This window comes from Mytilus californianus, unplaced genomic scaffold (assembly GCF_021869535.1).
Source record: "Mytilus californianus isolate M0D057914Y unplaced genomic scaffold, xbMytCali1.0.p SCAF_2, whole genome shotgun sequence".
Taxonomy (NCBI): domain Eukaryota; kingdom Metazoa; phylum Mollusca; class Bivalvia; order Mytilida; family Mytilidae; genus Mytilus; species Mytilus californianus.
Window position 1 is genome coordinate 9,203,029 of NW_026262668.1, and position 16,904 is coordinate 9,219,932.

A 16,904-nucleotide genomic window follows, 5' to 3' on the forward strand; every position below is an offset into this window, starting at 1 on the left:
TTCGTCATTTGAACTTTGGTGGATAGTTGTTTCACTGGCATTAATACCACATCTCCTTATTTCTATATTCAACGTTTTATCTCCTGTAACAGTTAAAGCTGGTCAGTGTGGATCTTTTCAATTCCAATTTTGTCTTTGAGTTATTTATTACGCATAATTTAGCAAAGTTTTATATTTGTACAACTGGAGGGGTACCCAAATTGCACATATTTGACATTTTTTTTCACCTTCGTTTATTTAATAAATAGACAAAAGGGTGCATTTTATGTTTATTTTGTAGATAGATAGTTCCACAAATTTAATTTTGAATCTATAATGAATCATGAAAAAAATTAGTTTTAACCGAACATCAATCGATACAAGATTCTGTAATGAGAAGTATCTAAATTGCATGCTTAATTTCACATCAGTAAAAATCGACAAACTGATGCTTTGGTTTTTTTCTTCTCATTTTTTAAACGATTTGAAAAGATTATATGCTTACTATGCATTTTTATTAAAGAAAAGGATGCCTGTGACATTTTAATTGCTCATGATTTTCAAAAGTAGTATTTTGGTGAATGCGACGTTTCCGTAACACTTTTTCACTTTTTTTTTTATTTTAAGCTATCTTGAAAGTCGTGCATCATAACAAATGATCAAAACATAAATTGTCTAGTCTCTAAGAAAATATAATGAGATTTCAGTCGTCTTTTTTTGCAAAATGGGTACTCGATGCAATTTGGGTACTGTTTCGTATTTTAGAATCCAGGGGCATCAGGTATATTAACTACTGTCATAATATTATCGTATGGATAAGAGCAAGAATACATTAAATAAGTGAAAATATTAATGAATATTTACCCTAAAAAAATAAAACACAAAAAAAAAAAGATATGGAAAAAGGGGAGTCCATTCCTCAAGAGTCTTTGGTCATACTAGTTCATATAAAATATTAATAAACTTGCAAAGGGAAATAAATAATGTTTTGCAAAGAATTTAAATGTTGATCAAAACTAAAGTTTATAAAAAGTTAATTCCCATTTTGTTTTGTTTTTTGTTTCTTTTGATTAACTTGTCACGATCATCAAATTACTGCGCGAAGGTAGTCCAAATAATTATGACGTCTTGAAAGGCTATTTTGATTTTTTTTCTGTGACGCCTAGGCGCCTAAAGGCTTCACAGAAAAACAAATTAAAATAGCCTTTCAAGACTTCATAATTATTTAGACTAGCGCGAAGGGAGGTAACCAAAGATTTGGTAACGTTGTTTAACAGTTATATAGAAATAGGTGGAGAACCAAGTCTTAAGCAAGACTATAGTAGATCGTTAAATCCAGCAGGTGCTTGCTACTATGTGATTTTGCATTTAAAAAGGAGCTGCATCACTTTCTCTAATGCAAATTTTGGTGCAAATAACTATGAAAATGTTCCTTTAACTTTTAAGAAAGTAAATAAAATGTGATCATAATTTTACCCTGAAAACATAATTCTATAATCACGCAGAATAACTCGAAGCCTTAGGTGTGTAACACAATCCGGCAATACTTTGTACTTTAAAAGCCTACTCATAAATACACTTTAAATAATGATTCAACATTAAAGGGACCCAAAGGTTAAATGCGATGATGATTTACCTTGAAGGAAACCGCCACACAACTTTTTAACGCCAAAAATGTATAACGTAACGGAGAAGACAAGAATCCGACAAGTACTTAACTATGATACCGTAACTCTAATGGTTCTATTATGTTTCTGATTTGTAGGGATCATAGATTTATAGTCCTCAAATTGTCAAAAAAACTATCATGAGGACCGTAAGAGCTACGGTTTCGTAGCAAGTTCTTTCCCTCCAATTTTCTTTAATATGGTATCTTGAAAAAGAGATAAAATTGAAATAAATGTGATAAAAGAATCTTGAAATTATATACTGTATGCCATAAATATGAAGCAACAACAGTTTACTGATGTTAAAATCTTATAAATCCATCGAGAAATGACAAATTACGGTAAAAAAAAATCTGGGGGAATCGCATAAACAAAAAACAAAAAACGAGTGCGTCAGTCGAAAGGGTAAAACAGGGGAACGTCATTTTTACAATTCACATAATATTCATATAAGCAGCACGTCCGAGTTTACCATCTGTGTCTAAAAGTCCTTATAAATGAGTTTGTCGAAGTTAATATTTTACTTGTATTCACTGCCAAACAACGGCATATACAGTATTGATCTTATATATTTCAATAGTACATATCTATTAAAGTTCATACTTCTTATGCAAAAAAGGCCATAATGCTGTCGTATATTGTTTTGTGACATTTTACTTCCATTGAAAATGATGCAAATTACAGAAACGATTAATCCTTTATTAATAAATCTCTGTATTATAGAGTGAAACATGTGACAATCTTTTGTATTATTTGTTCGCTACTTTGTTTGATTACAGCGATTCAAGGTTATTTACCTACCTTTATAAATAGTATGTATTTGTTCGATCACTTTTTTACCGTACATCTCTATCTAGAGTGTCACAGCCTTATCGTACATCTCTATCTAGAGTGTCAAAACCTTACCGTACATCTCTTTCTACAGTATCACAGTCTTACCGTACATCTCTATCTATAGTGCCAACCCCCTTACTGCACATCTCTATGTAGAGTGTCACAGCCTTACCGTACATCTCTATCTACAGTGTCAAAGCCTTACCGTACATCTCTATCTACAGTGTCAAAGCTTTAACGTACATCTCTATCTAGAGTGTCAAAGCCTTACCGTACATCTCTTTTTACAGTGTCGCGACCTTAACGTTCATCTCTATCTAAAGTGTCAAAGTCTTACCGTACTTTTTTTGTACATCTCTAACGAGAGTGTCAAAGCCTTACCGTACATCTCTATCTAGAGTGTCAAAGCCTTACCGTACATCTCTATCTACAGTGTCACAGCCTTACCGTACATCTCTATCTAGAGTGTCAAAGCCTTACCGTACATCTCTATCTACAGTGTCACAGCCTTACCGTACATATATATCTAGAGTGTCAAAGCCTTACTGTACATCTCTATCTAGAGTGTCACAGCCTAACCGTACATCTCTTTCTACAGTGTCAAAGCCTTACCGTACAGCTCTTTCTACAATGTCACAGCCTTACCGTACATCTCTATCTATAGTGCCAACCCCCTTACTGCACATCTCTATCTAGAGTGTGACAGCCTTACCGTACATCTCTATCTACAGTGTCAAAGCCTTACCGTACATCTTTATCTACAGTGTCACGACCTTAACGTACATCTCTATGTAGAGTGTCAAAGTCTTACCGTACTTTTTTTGTACATCTCTATCGAGAGTGTCAAAGCCTTACCGTACATCTCTATCTAGAGTGTCAAAGCCTTACCGTACATCTCTATCTACAGTGTCACAGCCTTACCGTACATCTCGATCTAGAGTGTCAAAGCCTTACCGTACATCTCTATCTACAGTGTCACAGCCTGACCGTACATCTCTATCTAGAGTGTCAAATCCTTACCGTACATCTCTATCTACAGTGTCACAGCCTTACCGTATATCTATATCTAGTGTGTCAAAGCCTTACCGTACATCTCTATCTAGAGGTGTCACAGCCTAACCGTACATTTCTTACTACAGTGTCAAAGCCTTACCGTACATCTCTATATACAGTGTCACAGCCTTACCGTACATCACTATCTAGAGTGTCAAAGCCTTACCGTACATCTAGATCTACACTGTCAAAGCCTTACAGTACATCTCTCTCAACAGTGTCAAAGCCTTTCCGTACATCTCTATCTACAGTGTCAAAGCCTTACCGTACATCTCTATCTAAAGTGTCAAAGCCTTACCGTACATCTCTTTCTACAGTGTCACAGCCTTACTGTACATCCCTATCTATAGTGTCAACCCCCTTACTGTACATCTCTATCTAGAGTGCCAAAGCCTTACCGCACATCTCTATCTAGATGGAAACTTGCGGTATACATCAATCGACTAGTGCCAATACCACATTACAAGCTTTAAATCGAGTGTAGACACGTTCTGAATAAATTTTAAAATTGTTTTTTTAAGATCTGTCATGATCACTTAATTTTTAACGGACAAGAAAAAGCGCGAAAATTAATGAAGGACAACTCTGACGAGGTTCTTGTTCTACGACATTCACATATACTCAAGCTTTTCACAAAGACCTGTCAAAACTCCATTTAATTGATAAATTCAACAACACACACCGTTACCTTGAGAAACGATGTTTCGTTCCATATCGTTGATTTCATTCAATAAGACGTTGATGTTCCTTTTGCCACATCTTACGGTGTATATATATATATATATATATATATATAAACATGTCTAAATTGAAAACAACGTTCAAACCTATGATTGCGTTGGATAAAAACCGCAATTTTTATACGTGTGCATGTAAAACAAATTTCTTGTTAGAGGGGTCTAAATACAGTACAAACAACATTTTCCAAAAGACCAAAATAGTGAAAAAGTATATTTTAACAAAACGCATTTGACTAACAGGTCGAACAACAAATGTTCTTAAACCCTGCTGACTGCCATTGGCGATTGCCAAATAAACGGATCACAAGGTGTAATAAATGGATCTTACATGTAATTATAAATTTAATACCAAACAGAAAACAATAAAATTGCGGCAAAGATGGTATACCGCAAACAAAGGTGCAAAGATTTTTGTACACCATATCCGGATTTCGACAATTAATGTCTCTTCAGTGATGTTAGGAATCGAAACGGTATTTGGAAGGCCATATAATTTACCTCAATTTAGGATAGACTCTTGAATTTTGAGGAGTCAAAATAGGATGAACGGATCATATAAACCCGAAGGCAAATATAATACAAGCCCAAACGAAAAAATATAAACAAGTCTAAACTGAAATCAACGTTCAAACCTATGATTGCGTTGGATAAAAACCGCAATTTTTATACGTGTGCATGCAAAACAAATTTCTTAACAATACTGATAATATGTATAAAAATAGCTCAATAATACAGGTAAGTTTTGGTCTATTGATTTAATCCAAATTACATCTATGATGTTCAGGATTTTGGATTAAATCAATAGACCAAAACTTACCTGTATTATTGAGCTATTTTTATACATATTATCAGTATTGTTAAAATAATTGACACCGAAGAAGGCTATTTGTTAAGCCGAAATATTTGTCAACACGATTTATTAACAACATCTTCGTATAATACCATCTTATATTAGTATCGTTGTGCAAATCTCTAGACTTATATAATTTTTTCCTTATCTGCACAGTATCGTCTATTCTAGACGATCCGGTACATAGTAAATTTGCTGGTTGGTCCTTTTTATAGACTTCTATATATATATATATATATATATATATATATATGTGTGTGTGTGTGTGTGTAAAAACTTGTTTGCTATTCCCGTGTCTGTAGTGACATTATAGATTTCCTTTACTAAATTCTTTCATAGATACAAATAATTGGTTTGGAAGTTTGGCTGTTCCTGTAGAAAACTTATTACGAACGGGATAGCACATCCTAATATTTACGGTGATATTGTTTACCGAGCCCGTTAATTTAGCTACGATCCGGGTAAACTTATCAATCCTTTAAATACAATTATTTTAAAAGATCACTAATTTAACACTGTAATTAGATCTTTGAATATTATTTTATGGGTAAAACTATTGATGTTGTTATCATTTAATTTAAACCCATTTGAACATCATTGCATTGCTATACACCTATGAATATTCACGGTTCTACTTTCTGTCGATACCATTATTTTGGAATTGCCCAAGGTAATTTTTTCCTATGACTGTTAATGACGTCTTTACACTAAATCCATTGAGATGTTGGATGTTAACTGATTGATATTTTAGTCTTAGATTATGAGATACATGATTTTTGTATTAGTTGTTATTGGATTGAACTGGCTTTTAGTAACTGCGAGTACTCTCTTCAAATCTGTACTTTGCGTTTTTGTTAGTTGTTTTTGTGATTTGTATTGTTTTGTATAGATCTGATATGATGCGTTAAGCCCTTTTCAACTGCTTTTTATAGTTAGTTCTTACGTTGTGCCGTTGCACTACTGTCCCAGGTTAGAGGATGGATGGACGCCGGCAAACATGTTTAACCCCGCGACGTTCAGTACGTGTTTGTCCCAAGTCAAGCGCCTGTGATTCAGTGGTTGTCGCTTGTTGCTATATACCAGTATCATATTTGTTTTTCGTTTAATGTTTTGTTCATTAATCAGACCGTTAGATTTCTCGTTTGAATTGTTTCACATTTGTAATTTCGGGGCCTTTTATAGCTTGCTATGTGGTATGGGTTTTGGTCATTGCTAACTTCTACGACATTTGGTCTCTGGTGGATAGTTGTCTCATCTGCAATTATACTACATCTTCTTATTTTCATATTGGTTGTGTCTGATGGTGAAAGTTGTTGCTTTTTGTTAGTTTTTATAAAAAAAAAGAGTTTTAATAATATTCTTCCATATCATTTGAAAGCTTTAAAATCTTTCATGAAAGTAAGCTACTCATCTGAGATTTTAATGAATTTGTCAATTGACATATAATTTGTTCTAAGAATATTTGAATATTGACTATTTTTCCTGTGATTTCAGAAAAAATTAAATCTGTTTTACGTGTACACAAACCCCTATCCTTGCCTTTCATTCAAACATTTTTTTGTAAAGTGACACACATTTAAAAAAAAAAGCATAAACAGTTCAGCTACAACAGGATTACCACTTGTTAAAACACTAAAATAAAGAACAGAACACAATTTGCAAACAGGGTAAGCACCTGCTAACTAGCTAATGAAGTCAAAACTGTTTTCTTTCTTGTAGCATGGGCTAGTTTAGAGTGTTATTCGTGTTCACAACACTAGGAGTATTTAAAACTTACGTGATTATCTTCGTGCTAATTTTAAAATTATTTCTTTTTGTAAAACCGGGTCCCAGGCGATGCAACAGTATTGACGAAGTTTTCTTCTTATGAGTGTTTCACATGGTTTTTATTTCACGAAGTTTAGGTTGGAATTTCTTAGGACAAGCGATATCCTTGTTTAAGTCTTTTTTATATTCTAAAAGTGTTTGTTCCACTCAAGGATTTTTTTAAATTGTAATCTTGAGACATTTTGCATTTTTATCTGATTCAAGAATGTGACACCATTGTTTATAGTAGAAGTGATTAGGTCTTTTTTGACCCACTCAAAACATGTTACATGTTTTGTTGGCACATTTTGTGTCATCTTGAAGTCTTAATCTATTCTATATTGGACTGATATACAAGTAACGGATATTGTTGCCAACAAGGAATCTGATTTGGCTGTAAGCTATGTAGCCTACCAGGTCGTTTTAATATTCTTAATATAGTATTTAACCCAATACAACACCCCGCAGGCTTTTGTCTGCGGTTTCAGTTTCTAGTAAAACTATTTGTGTTCGGGGAAATATTCGTACATTGTTCAGATACACCTTAGAATTCTAAATTTGCATGACCGTCTTTTATGTGAAATTCGTTGATATTGGTGTTGATAGAGTTGGTGGTGTTGATGTCTCTTTTAACAGAGTGATAAAATGTACAAATCGCGCCTTGATGTTACAAATATCTTTCTTTATTTGAATTCTATTCTCTATTCTCCATAATTAAAATCAATTTGTGGCTATCTGAAGAGCGGAGGTAGTATTTCGTCAAAAGATACTTAAAATATTGAGGGTTAATAGTAAAGTCAAAGGCAATGATCACCCAGAGGTCATTTTTAAGAGCACTTGTACTCATGATCTTTCTTTAAGATGGGAGTAATTTGGGCAAAGTAGATGATTAATTCTGTAGGTGTTTAATATATGTTATATGGTGAGCACAATACACGGGATCGTTGCTCATAATTAGGAAATAAAGACCTTTTGATGCCATATTAATTTCATTTCTTTCCAGACTTTCACCAACAGATCAAATACTTGACTGCAGAGTAGAGTAGACCCATCCCAACCCACAGTTTGTAGGTAACATCATTTGGACCTTAACGTAAACAACTGTCATAGACAATACTATTGCTTATATGCAAAGCACATGAATGGGGTTTAATGATGTTCTTGTATTTTTGTTTTTAATATATCTTTGAATAAACACAGTTATGAGCAGGAACTACTAACCCTACCGCAGCACCTGAGTTCACTGACGGTTTTTGTTGCGACTAGTGTTGTGTATTGCTATTGTTGTTTATCCTTTTCGCCGTTTATATTTTTGTCACTTGTTTTGTCTGTTTTATTGGACTTATGAGTATTGCTTGTTCTCTCCCTTTGTTGCATGTACTGTATATATTTTTAAGAGCAAAAGTAAGAACAAAACTGAAGAAGGCCACAAGGTTTAGAAGAAAGTCGTAATGTAAAATTGTAAACAGGACTGACTCATGTTTGATCCTATGCTTATTTATTTTTTCAATTACAATTCTTTGTGGAAAAGTGGACATTTAGGAAACCATTTCTTGTGCTCATCCTCTGGAACATCTTCATCCTCCCAACCTGACAATATACCACCACACATGTAACATTGACATTTATCTCCAGTTCCTGAAGGAAAAAAGATCATTATTCAAATTATTTCGATAAGATTCTTATGATGTGAGCAATCTTGAGTCTTGATAATTAAAGGTTTTAGGGGAATCGGAAATTCATGATTATCATTGTTGTCACCACGTGCTACATACTTTATTTGCTTTTAATAACCAGTTCGTTCGAAACCACGTTTTTGGCGAAAAGCATTTATAGATTTAACTTTAATGTGACAATCTGTATTCTTATATTTGTTTCATGAGGGTAAATACAACATGCACTGCATTTCAAACTGTTTAATGTTCATCGGTTTGAGACTGGAATGTCGACAGTAAAACCATTGACCATATCCCCCCAGAGGTTGGTAGATATGTCGACAGTAAAACTATTGACCATATCCCCCCGAGGTTGGTAAATATGTCGACAGTAAAACCATTGACCATTTGCACGAATTTTGCATTTAAAAACCGTCAAACTATTCTACACGAAGTACATAAGGTAGTGGTGAGTCACCTAAGTCACCGTGATAATCCTATATTTTAATCAGGTTATTCTAAGTGCAAAATGTGGAACAGGATCTGCTTACCCTTCCGGAGCACCTGGGATCACCCCCGGTTTTTGGTGTGGTTCGTGTTGCCCAGTCTGTAGTTTTATATGTTCTGTTTTATATACTGTTGTTTGTCTTTTGTTCTTTTTCGTTATTGCCATATCGTTGTCAGTTTATTTTCGACTTATTACTTGTAGTTTGAATGTCCTTTTTGTATCTTTTGTCCCTTTTTTGGAGATCATTTCAAAGAGTACGTTACAATAAATGAACTCTTGTTTTTGTATATACTAGTAATTTATATATAGTTAGGATCATGTACACGGCAAATCTATAGCAATAAAATATACCTAATAATTTTTTTTAAGTTTTTGGAAATGTTGATGTTAACGTTGGTCAAAGTTTGCTTAGCATCCAGTAGTATATACACATTGGAGTTTTTTAGAATTCGTTTATATCAGTAATTGTTGCACTCTCCACACAAGAAGTCTTCAAAAGTAAATGTATTTGGTAATTATATATTATGCAGGAATCACGTATAATTACCAAATACATTTACTTTTGAAGACTTCTTGTGTGGAGAGTGCAACAATTACTGATATAAACGAATTCTAAAATGTGTATATACTACTGGATGCTAAGCAAACTTTATAGACCATGTCAAATGAAAAGGCAATGAAATTATTTCGTAATTTACCGCCGAAAGCTTTTATAGTATCTTGAAGGTTTATAACTCGATACATACCTTTGTAATACAGGCCTGTGGATGCTAAATCTTCTGGTGCCTGTTTTATATACTTTGGCCAGGACTGGAACGTTGAAATCCGTGTACTATGTATTAAGTATTGTTTATTATGCAGTTGAAGGTTAGCTTTCTGGGCTTGTTGTCCGGCATCATTTAAAACAGAATGTTTAGGTAAACTATTCGTACAGGTTTTCGATTTGGTTGAAACTTTTTCACAGTATCTAAAATGTTTGGCGTGTTCACTAAAGACATTGTCATGTTCTAACCACCCACTCAATACTCCTCCACAGAAAGCGCATTGTACTTTATCCTTTGATCCCATGTAGTAGAAACCGTTATCGCATAATTCAGTCGGACAAATGGGCGATGATTTGGGCCAGTTTACAAACGTCTTTCTTCGTAGAACTGTGTTTATACGCAATTGATGAAGTCTTTCGAGTGGATGCTGAGGTACCTCGTCATAAGCTCTCTTATTGAGGATGGAAGGTTGCAGCTGTGTCAGAGTTACCATGATTCCACACTGATAGAAGAAATCTGTAAATGGAAAATATATGGTTTCAAGTCATTTAAACTTACTATTATATCAAGTATATATTAATTATTCCTTCCATTAAATCGGGTTGATTTCTATATTGTTATATACATGAATAATATAAAAATAAGACATTTTGCATACTTACGTTTAGTTCAACCTGTAAAGTTTATGTGAAGTTATCACTTTTAATGGGCTTTGATATATCCCTTTTCTGGTTAATCCGATAGAAAATAACGGTATTTTCCGCTACATCTATTTTTAGTATGTCTGGGTTAGGCGAAATACATCTATTTTTAGTATAAACTGGAATCCGCTTGCATTTACGCTACACTCAAACAAAGGGTAGTAGTAAGCCGAGAACCAGTTTATGTTTAGTATGTCTGGGTGGATATTCTCGGTTTAATCCTTTCACTTTTATTTTCGATAGTCCCCAAACAGCGTAAACTTTCCGAGGTATCATGAGCTTAGTAGTATTTGCTTCAGTATTGCATACTTTTCCAAAATTCTCCGTAAATAAAATCACATATTCAAGTACTTATACCGGCATTTACACACATTTTACATGCCCATGGCCCATAAGGTATCGCCCCCTGGTGTCAGCTGCCTTTAGGAAACCATAATACTTTCCTATTTGCTGCTGACACAGGATGAGTCATGGACATGCTTAATTTCTACTTTCTTTTTGGCTAATTATTATATGTTTAATTGATCCAACTTTTTGTGTACTTTACATATATGGATATCTATTTTTCTTTTTTCTTTTTGGGCTGCTTGTTTGTTATCTATATCAACCACACTTGCAATAAAATGCATTAGTATTAAAAAAAACATACTATAGATTCTTTATCTACGTATTCTTTAAGAACTTAAATAGTTCTCGTTAAACTTTTTTTTTTATCTCATTGTTTGTATTGTATTATGAAAAATTATTGATGTTGTAATGTTTATGCCCTTTGAGGCCCATAATTGGAAAAATAAAATATCTTTTCTTATACATGCTTAGCTTTCAACTTTTGATGTTTAGAGTGTTCCTGGTGAATACAAATCCAGAAAAGCACTTAGTTCAATATTAACAGTGTTATGTTTTATTAACAATACTTAAGTTGGTTTGGTTTAACTTGAAAATAAATGTTTGTTAGATCCAATGAAAGAAAGAAATGTGCAAAATGTGACGGATTCCGTGATCGGATCGGCAAAGCATTTTAAGTGAAAGAAATCAATTAAGATAAAGAGAAGGAAACATCCTTATTACAAGTTTATGGTCAATAATTTAGAGGGAATATAATAAGATCTCATAAAAAATTGGAATCATTTTCTTTCGCTTAAATGGGTTAAAATTCTGGCACTAAAATTGGCAATATTTTGGCGCTAAATCGTCCAAAATTTAGTCGCTAAAATATCTTAATAATTTTATGCGCTAAAATGCCAAAGAGCGAAATGCCAAAAGTTGCAATATTGACAGTCGCACCATCAAACCGGAAATTTTAAGTGTCTAAATTTTATAAAAGTCAAGGAAAATTGCTGTTTTGACTGGTTTAGTATACATAAATTATAAACCATTGATCTTTAATGAAAGCTGTTTGTTGACATTTTAAATAAATTTTATGAGCATACCATCTCTCATATCAAATTAAGGGATGAGTGAAAATAAACCAAAAATTCTATGAAACAAAATATGGGAACGCATATTTCACAATTTTTGTATGTGAGGTCCTGAGTTATAACAACTTTCGGGTATAAGTAAGTATTACTAAATAAGTAAGTAAGTAATTTTATTGAAATAAAGTCCAGACATTGGACTATCATCGAATACAACAATTACAAAATGAACATATACATGTATGTGTTTATAAAATGGAACGAAATTATAAAAACAACAACACAAAAGTGCTTTGCATGTATTTCGATATGACTGTGCTGTTATATATCCTGTCTGCATGTTGTGTGTTTTAATGTTGTGTTTGTGTTACCTTATATTCGGTAAAAAGCTCTTAAGAGCTTATGTTTGTATTGTTATATGTGAACCGAATCAAAATAAAACTTTCGTATTCGTATTCGTATTGAACAGAACAATTATCATCACTGATACCATCGCTTAGTTAATTAGAGTTAAAACTTAGGTATGTAAGAATTAAAAACCTCTTTTTTCTGCCTTTTTTCTAAGTATGCTGAATTTACGAGTAAGGGAAGACTGACGAAAAATGTGTCTGGGTGCATTTGTTGCTTAAAAAAAACGAATAGCTTGTCAGTTTAGAAGACTTGATATTAAAACAGAAAAAAAACTGTGTTTATACACAATAATGAAATACAGGCGTAAATAAAATAAAAAAAAACATGTTCCCATCCTAATTGCGTAATCAATAATATGTATAAGGTGAGCGATAACAAGCCTTTTATGTCAAAACCAACAGAAATGACTTAACAAATGATTTAAGAACACACACACCTTTCCTTTCTAATTTTAGATTCACCCACGATTTTAAAAGAACAGGGAAATTCCGACTTAACAAAAATATAAAAATAGAGAAAAGATCGAAAAGAACTGCCTATTTTTATCCCTCTAAGTGACTTTGGTTTAAAGAGAGGAAGATACCAATGGGGCAATCAAAAATCGTAAGTCCAATTTAAAAAATGGTCAAAAATAAAAACAACGCTTGCAAAACACTTCAGAGTAAACTAATGCATGAGCAATACATACCCTTAAAACATGCGGCGTAGGCGGGGCATCAGCTTGTAGCAGAGTATAATGTATACAAGCTATCTATTGATTGCAGATGTCAATCTTAATAACAATGCTTGAGCAAACATTTGTACAAACAAAGCAAGCAAGCCAACCAAACCGTTAAACTAAACAACATGAATAACATAATTGTAAACTAGCAAATATAAATTATTTCAAGCTGGGATCTAATATAAAATTCTATAATAGATCCCAGTTTCTTTACTGCTGATAAAGATAAATCTGACAGACAAACCTTCTTCCACCATTCAGGACAATCAAGCTCACCAAATAGATTTTATCTTCTCCTCTCAAGAAAATCTGTTTAAAAAGTATACAATCTGGAATAATTCATCTTCAAATGTATCAGCTCATGTGCCAGTATCAGTGACGACTAAAATTATCATCCCCACTGGTGTAAACAAAGCCAATAAAGAAATATAAACAGTTCATAAGCTTCAATGGGACCAGACCGATCTCCCTCTATATATAGAATCTGTCCAGAATGAAATTTCAAAGCTGCAATTGACTCAAAAACCATCCTACAGCATCCAAAATATCATAAAAGCCTTACTTACAGCCTCAAACAAAGCAGTACCAACCAAACCCATTAAACTGAAAGGTCCAAAATGGAAGGCATCACCTAGAGTCAAAAAACATCTAAAAAATTGCAAACAGCTATACTCAAAATGGAAATTTGAAGGCAAACAACCAGACCACCCTTTCAGGAAACAACTAAAAGCAGAAAAGAAAAATCTCCGCAGTCAGCAAAGAAAGGAACATGCTGAAGATAGATTGAATTTATATCAGCAAATTATGGATAATCCATCCACAGACTTATTCTACAAATTAATCAATAGGAATAGATCCAAACCTAGAACAAATTCAACAGGTATAGACATAGAGGTTGAATTAGAATTCAATCATACTATACAGAGAAAGGCATTCGCAAAGTACTATGAAGATCTCTGTATCCCAAAAGAATCAAAATTTGATAACTCATATTTTGAACTATGCCAAATAAGGCAGCGACTCGTGGAAGAAGTTCTATATAACCAACAAACAAATATAGAACCATACAAAGAAGATGACATCTCAAAAAGCTATAGACAACCTAAACACTGGCAAATCCCCAGATGAGTACGGCTTATGTGCAGAACATCTAAAACTTGCTAAAGAAACAGTCACTCCGACGCTCACAAATATATTTAATAATATACTCATTAATAGAGCAGTCCCAACTGAATTCAAGTCTGGAATTCTAACTTCAGTACTTAAAAAGGAAAAAAATCAATGTCTAGTATCCAGCTATAGAGGAATTACTGTAACCCCTGTAATCTCTAAACTCCATGAACTCTGTATTCTTGGCAAACTCAGTATTACTCCTAACACTGATCTACAATTTTGATTTACAGAAGGGCTATGTCCACTAATTGCTAGTCTCATTATATCAGAATGCAAATGTGAACGGAAAAACAACTCTCTCTATCTGGCTACTGTTGATGTCCAATCTGCCTTTGATGTAGTCCAGCATCTGATACTCCACGACAAAATGCTAGATAGGAATATACACCCAGATCTATGGCTTGTCATCAAAGATCTATACTCTGGCATTACATCTAAAGTCAAATGGCAAGGAGAACTTAGACAGCTTCAATATACTCCAAGGAGTCAGGCAGGGTGGAATATTGTCAACCCATCTTTATAAGATATTTGTAGAGGATCTCCTAGTAGAATTAGAGAAAAATGCAATAGGATTTAGTCTTGGAAATATATACTGTGGAACGCCTACCTGTGCTGACGACATCGCCCTGATAAGCTCTAACCCAGCAGAACTACAAATAATGCTAAACACCATTGGAAGATATGCAAATCAACACCATTACAATATCCATCCAACAAAATCGAAAGTCATCTGTTACGGATCTGCAAAGAATCACAGCACAAACACCTGGAACTTATTAGAAAATATAATTGAACTCTCAAATAAAACTACCCATTTAGGCCTTAAAAGATCAAGCAAAAAAGAAAATGAAATAAATATAGAAGACCGTGTAAAATCTGCTCGAAGAACAAAATATGCCCTTATGAATTCAGGACTTCATGGTACAAATGGACTAAGCCCTAAAATCTCCTACACAATATATAGAACATATGTGCTACCAAGACTACTATATGGCCTTGAAATCCTTTCTCTAACAAAAACTCAGATTCAGATTTTGGAGAGGTTCCATATTGGTACACTGCGTGCAATACAAGCTCTTGCCACGAGGACAGCAAAACCGGCGGTATACTTACTTCTTGGAGTTCTCCCTGTAGAAGCAGAAATTCACAAGAGGAAATTAACATTTCTACACTCCCTTACAACCTGCTCCAACAATAAAATTAAAGAAATCATTAACGGACAAATTGCAGTGAACTTTAACAACAACAATAGCTTCTTCTTTCAAACTGCCTTATTACTATCAAAATACAATCTACCGGACATTTTTGACAAAAACATTCCAATTCCATCAAAACTATCTTGGAAGAAATTATTAAAAACAGAAATCTCATCCTTCTGGACACTCAGACTCAAAGAGAAAGCTCTCCAAATGTCATCTTTAAAATTTCTGAACCTCAACTTTGGCATTGCAGAATCAACTCATCCTGTATGGGACTCAGTAGGTCAAATATGATAGAAATTCGAAAAGCCACTACACAAGTAAGGGTGCTGACAGGGACCTACATGGTGCAAGCCGACAAACACAAGTTCAGCCAATATACAATTCACCCCACATGCCTGCTATGCCACAGGGAAATAGAGGATATCTTACATGTCCTAACAACTTGTCCTGTTCTAGGCAGTGAGAGAAAAGAATACTTCACTCCCATTAAACAACTTGTGACTGAAAACTCTCCTCCTGGAACATGGAAACTGCTGTTTAACAATAAACTAGCAGTTACGCAACTTGTACTGGACTGTACAAAATATATCAAACAACTTGGATTCAAAGAAGAGTTAATTCATAAACTGGAAACGCTTACAAGACACTTCTGTTTCAAGCTACATTACCAAAGATTATCTCTTCTAAAAAAGCTAGACGACTGACAATTGTCATTAAGAATTGGATGATGAAACATAGACAATGGAAAAGTGAAATATTAGATAAATTTTTGAACTATAATGATTGTTACTGTATATATCGTTCCAACTATTCTGTAACAAGTACTTTTTTTTTTTTATATAACTTTAAGAAAGCTATCTGCTGGTAAAATGAATGACTAATTATTTGGGTTATATGACCTTCTGTAGATTGGTTTTATCATTTTTATGTATATCATTGTATATTTTATCTACTATGATTTTTTTTTACATTTCACTGTCAATGTATAGCGCACCACCATTGGATTTTACCTTGATGTAATATATTTTATCCCTGTTTCTTCCCCCTATTGAATATTTTAATATTACCCGCTAAGGGGTGTTCCTTTTAATAGGAAGCTCATACGAAGAAAAGAAGAAGGAGGTAATTGCAGTAACTTGCATTGATTATTTGTATCTTTAAACAAATTACTTACTTTTGGCACGTATCTTGTAACACACTTCTTTTAAGCCATCTATAAAATGTAGTCTCTCCAATCTTTTGAATAAAAGGACGTCTTCATAAAAAAGTATTCCATTTATATGAAACCTATTTTTAGCTAGAAATAAACAATGGGGAAGTTCAATCAATGAAACCCCGTAAAATTCTTTTACTCACCATTGAGTAAATTCTCGATTCATAAAATCTTAAAATCTGATATTTTGACAAAGATTCGGAAGTCCTTCA

The 16,904-nt window shown here is 33.6% G+C and overlaps 1 protein-coding gene across 1 annotated transcript; it reads right to left on the reverse strand.

The window, feature by feature from the left end:
- Nucleotides 1–8,410: 8,410 nt before the first annotated feature.
- Nucleotides 8,411–13,376, reverse strand: LOC127727890 (baculoviral IAP repeat-containing protein 3-like). The gene is made up of 3 exons (XM_052235053.1): nucleotides 13,349–13,376; nucleotides 9,839–10,372; nucleotides 8,411–8,567 (listed from the first exon to the last, which is right to left on the reverse strand). The coding sequence occupies exons 1-3, from the start codon at nucleotides 13,359–13,361 to the stop codon at nucleotides 8,440–8,442; spliced, it is 675 nt and encodes a 224-aa protein (XP_052091013.1). The 5' UTR covers nucleotides 13,362–13,376; the 3' UTR covers nucleotides 8,411–8,439.
- Between the last annotated feature and the right edge of the window lie 3,528 nt (nucleotides 13,377–16,904).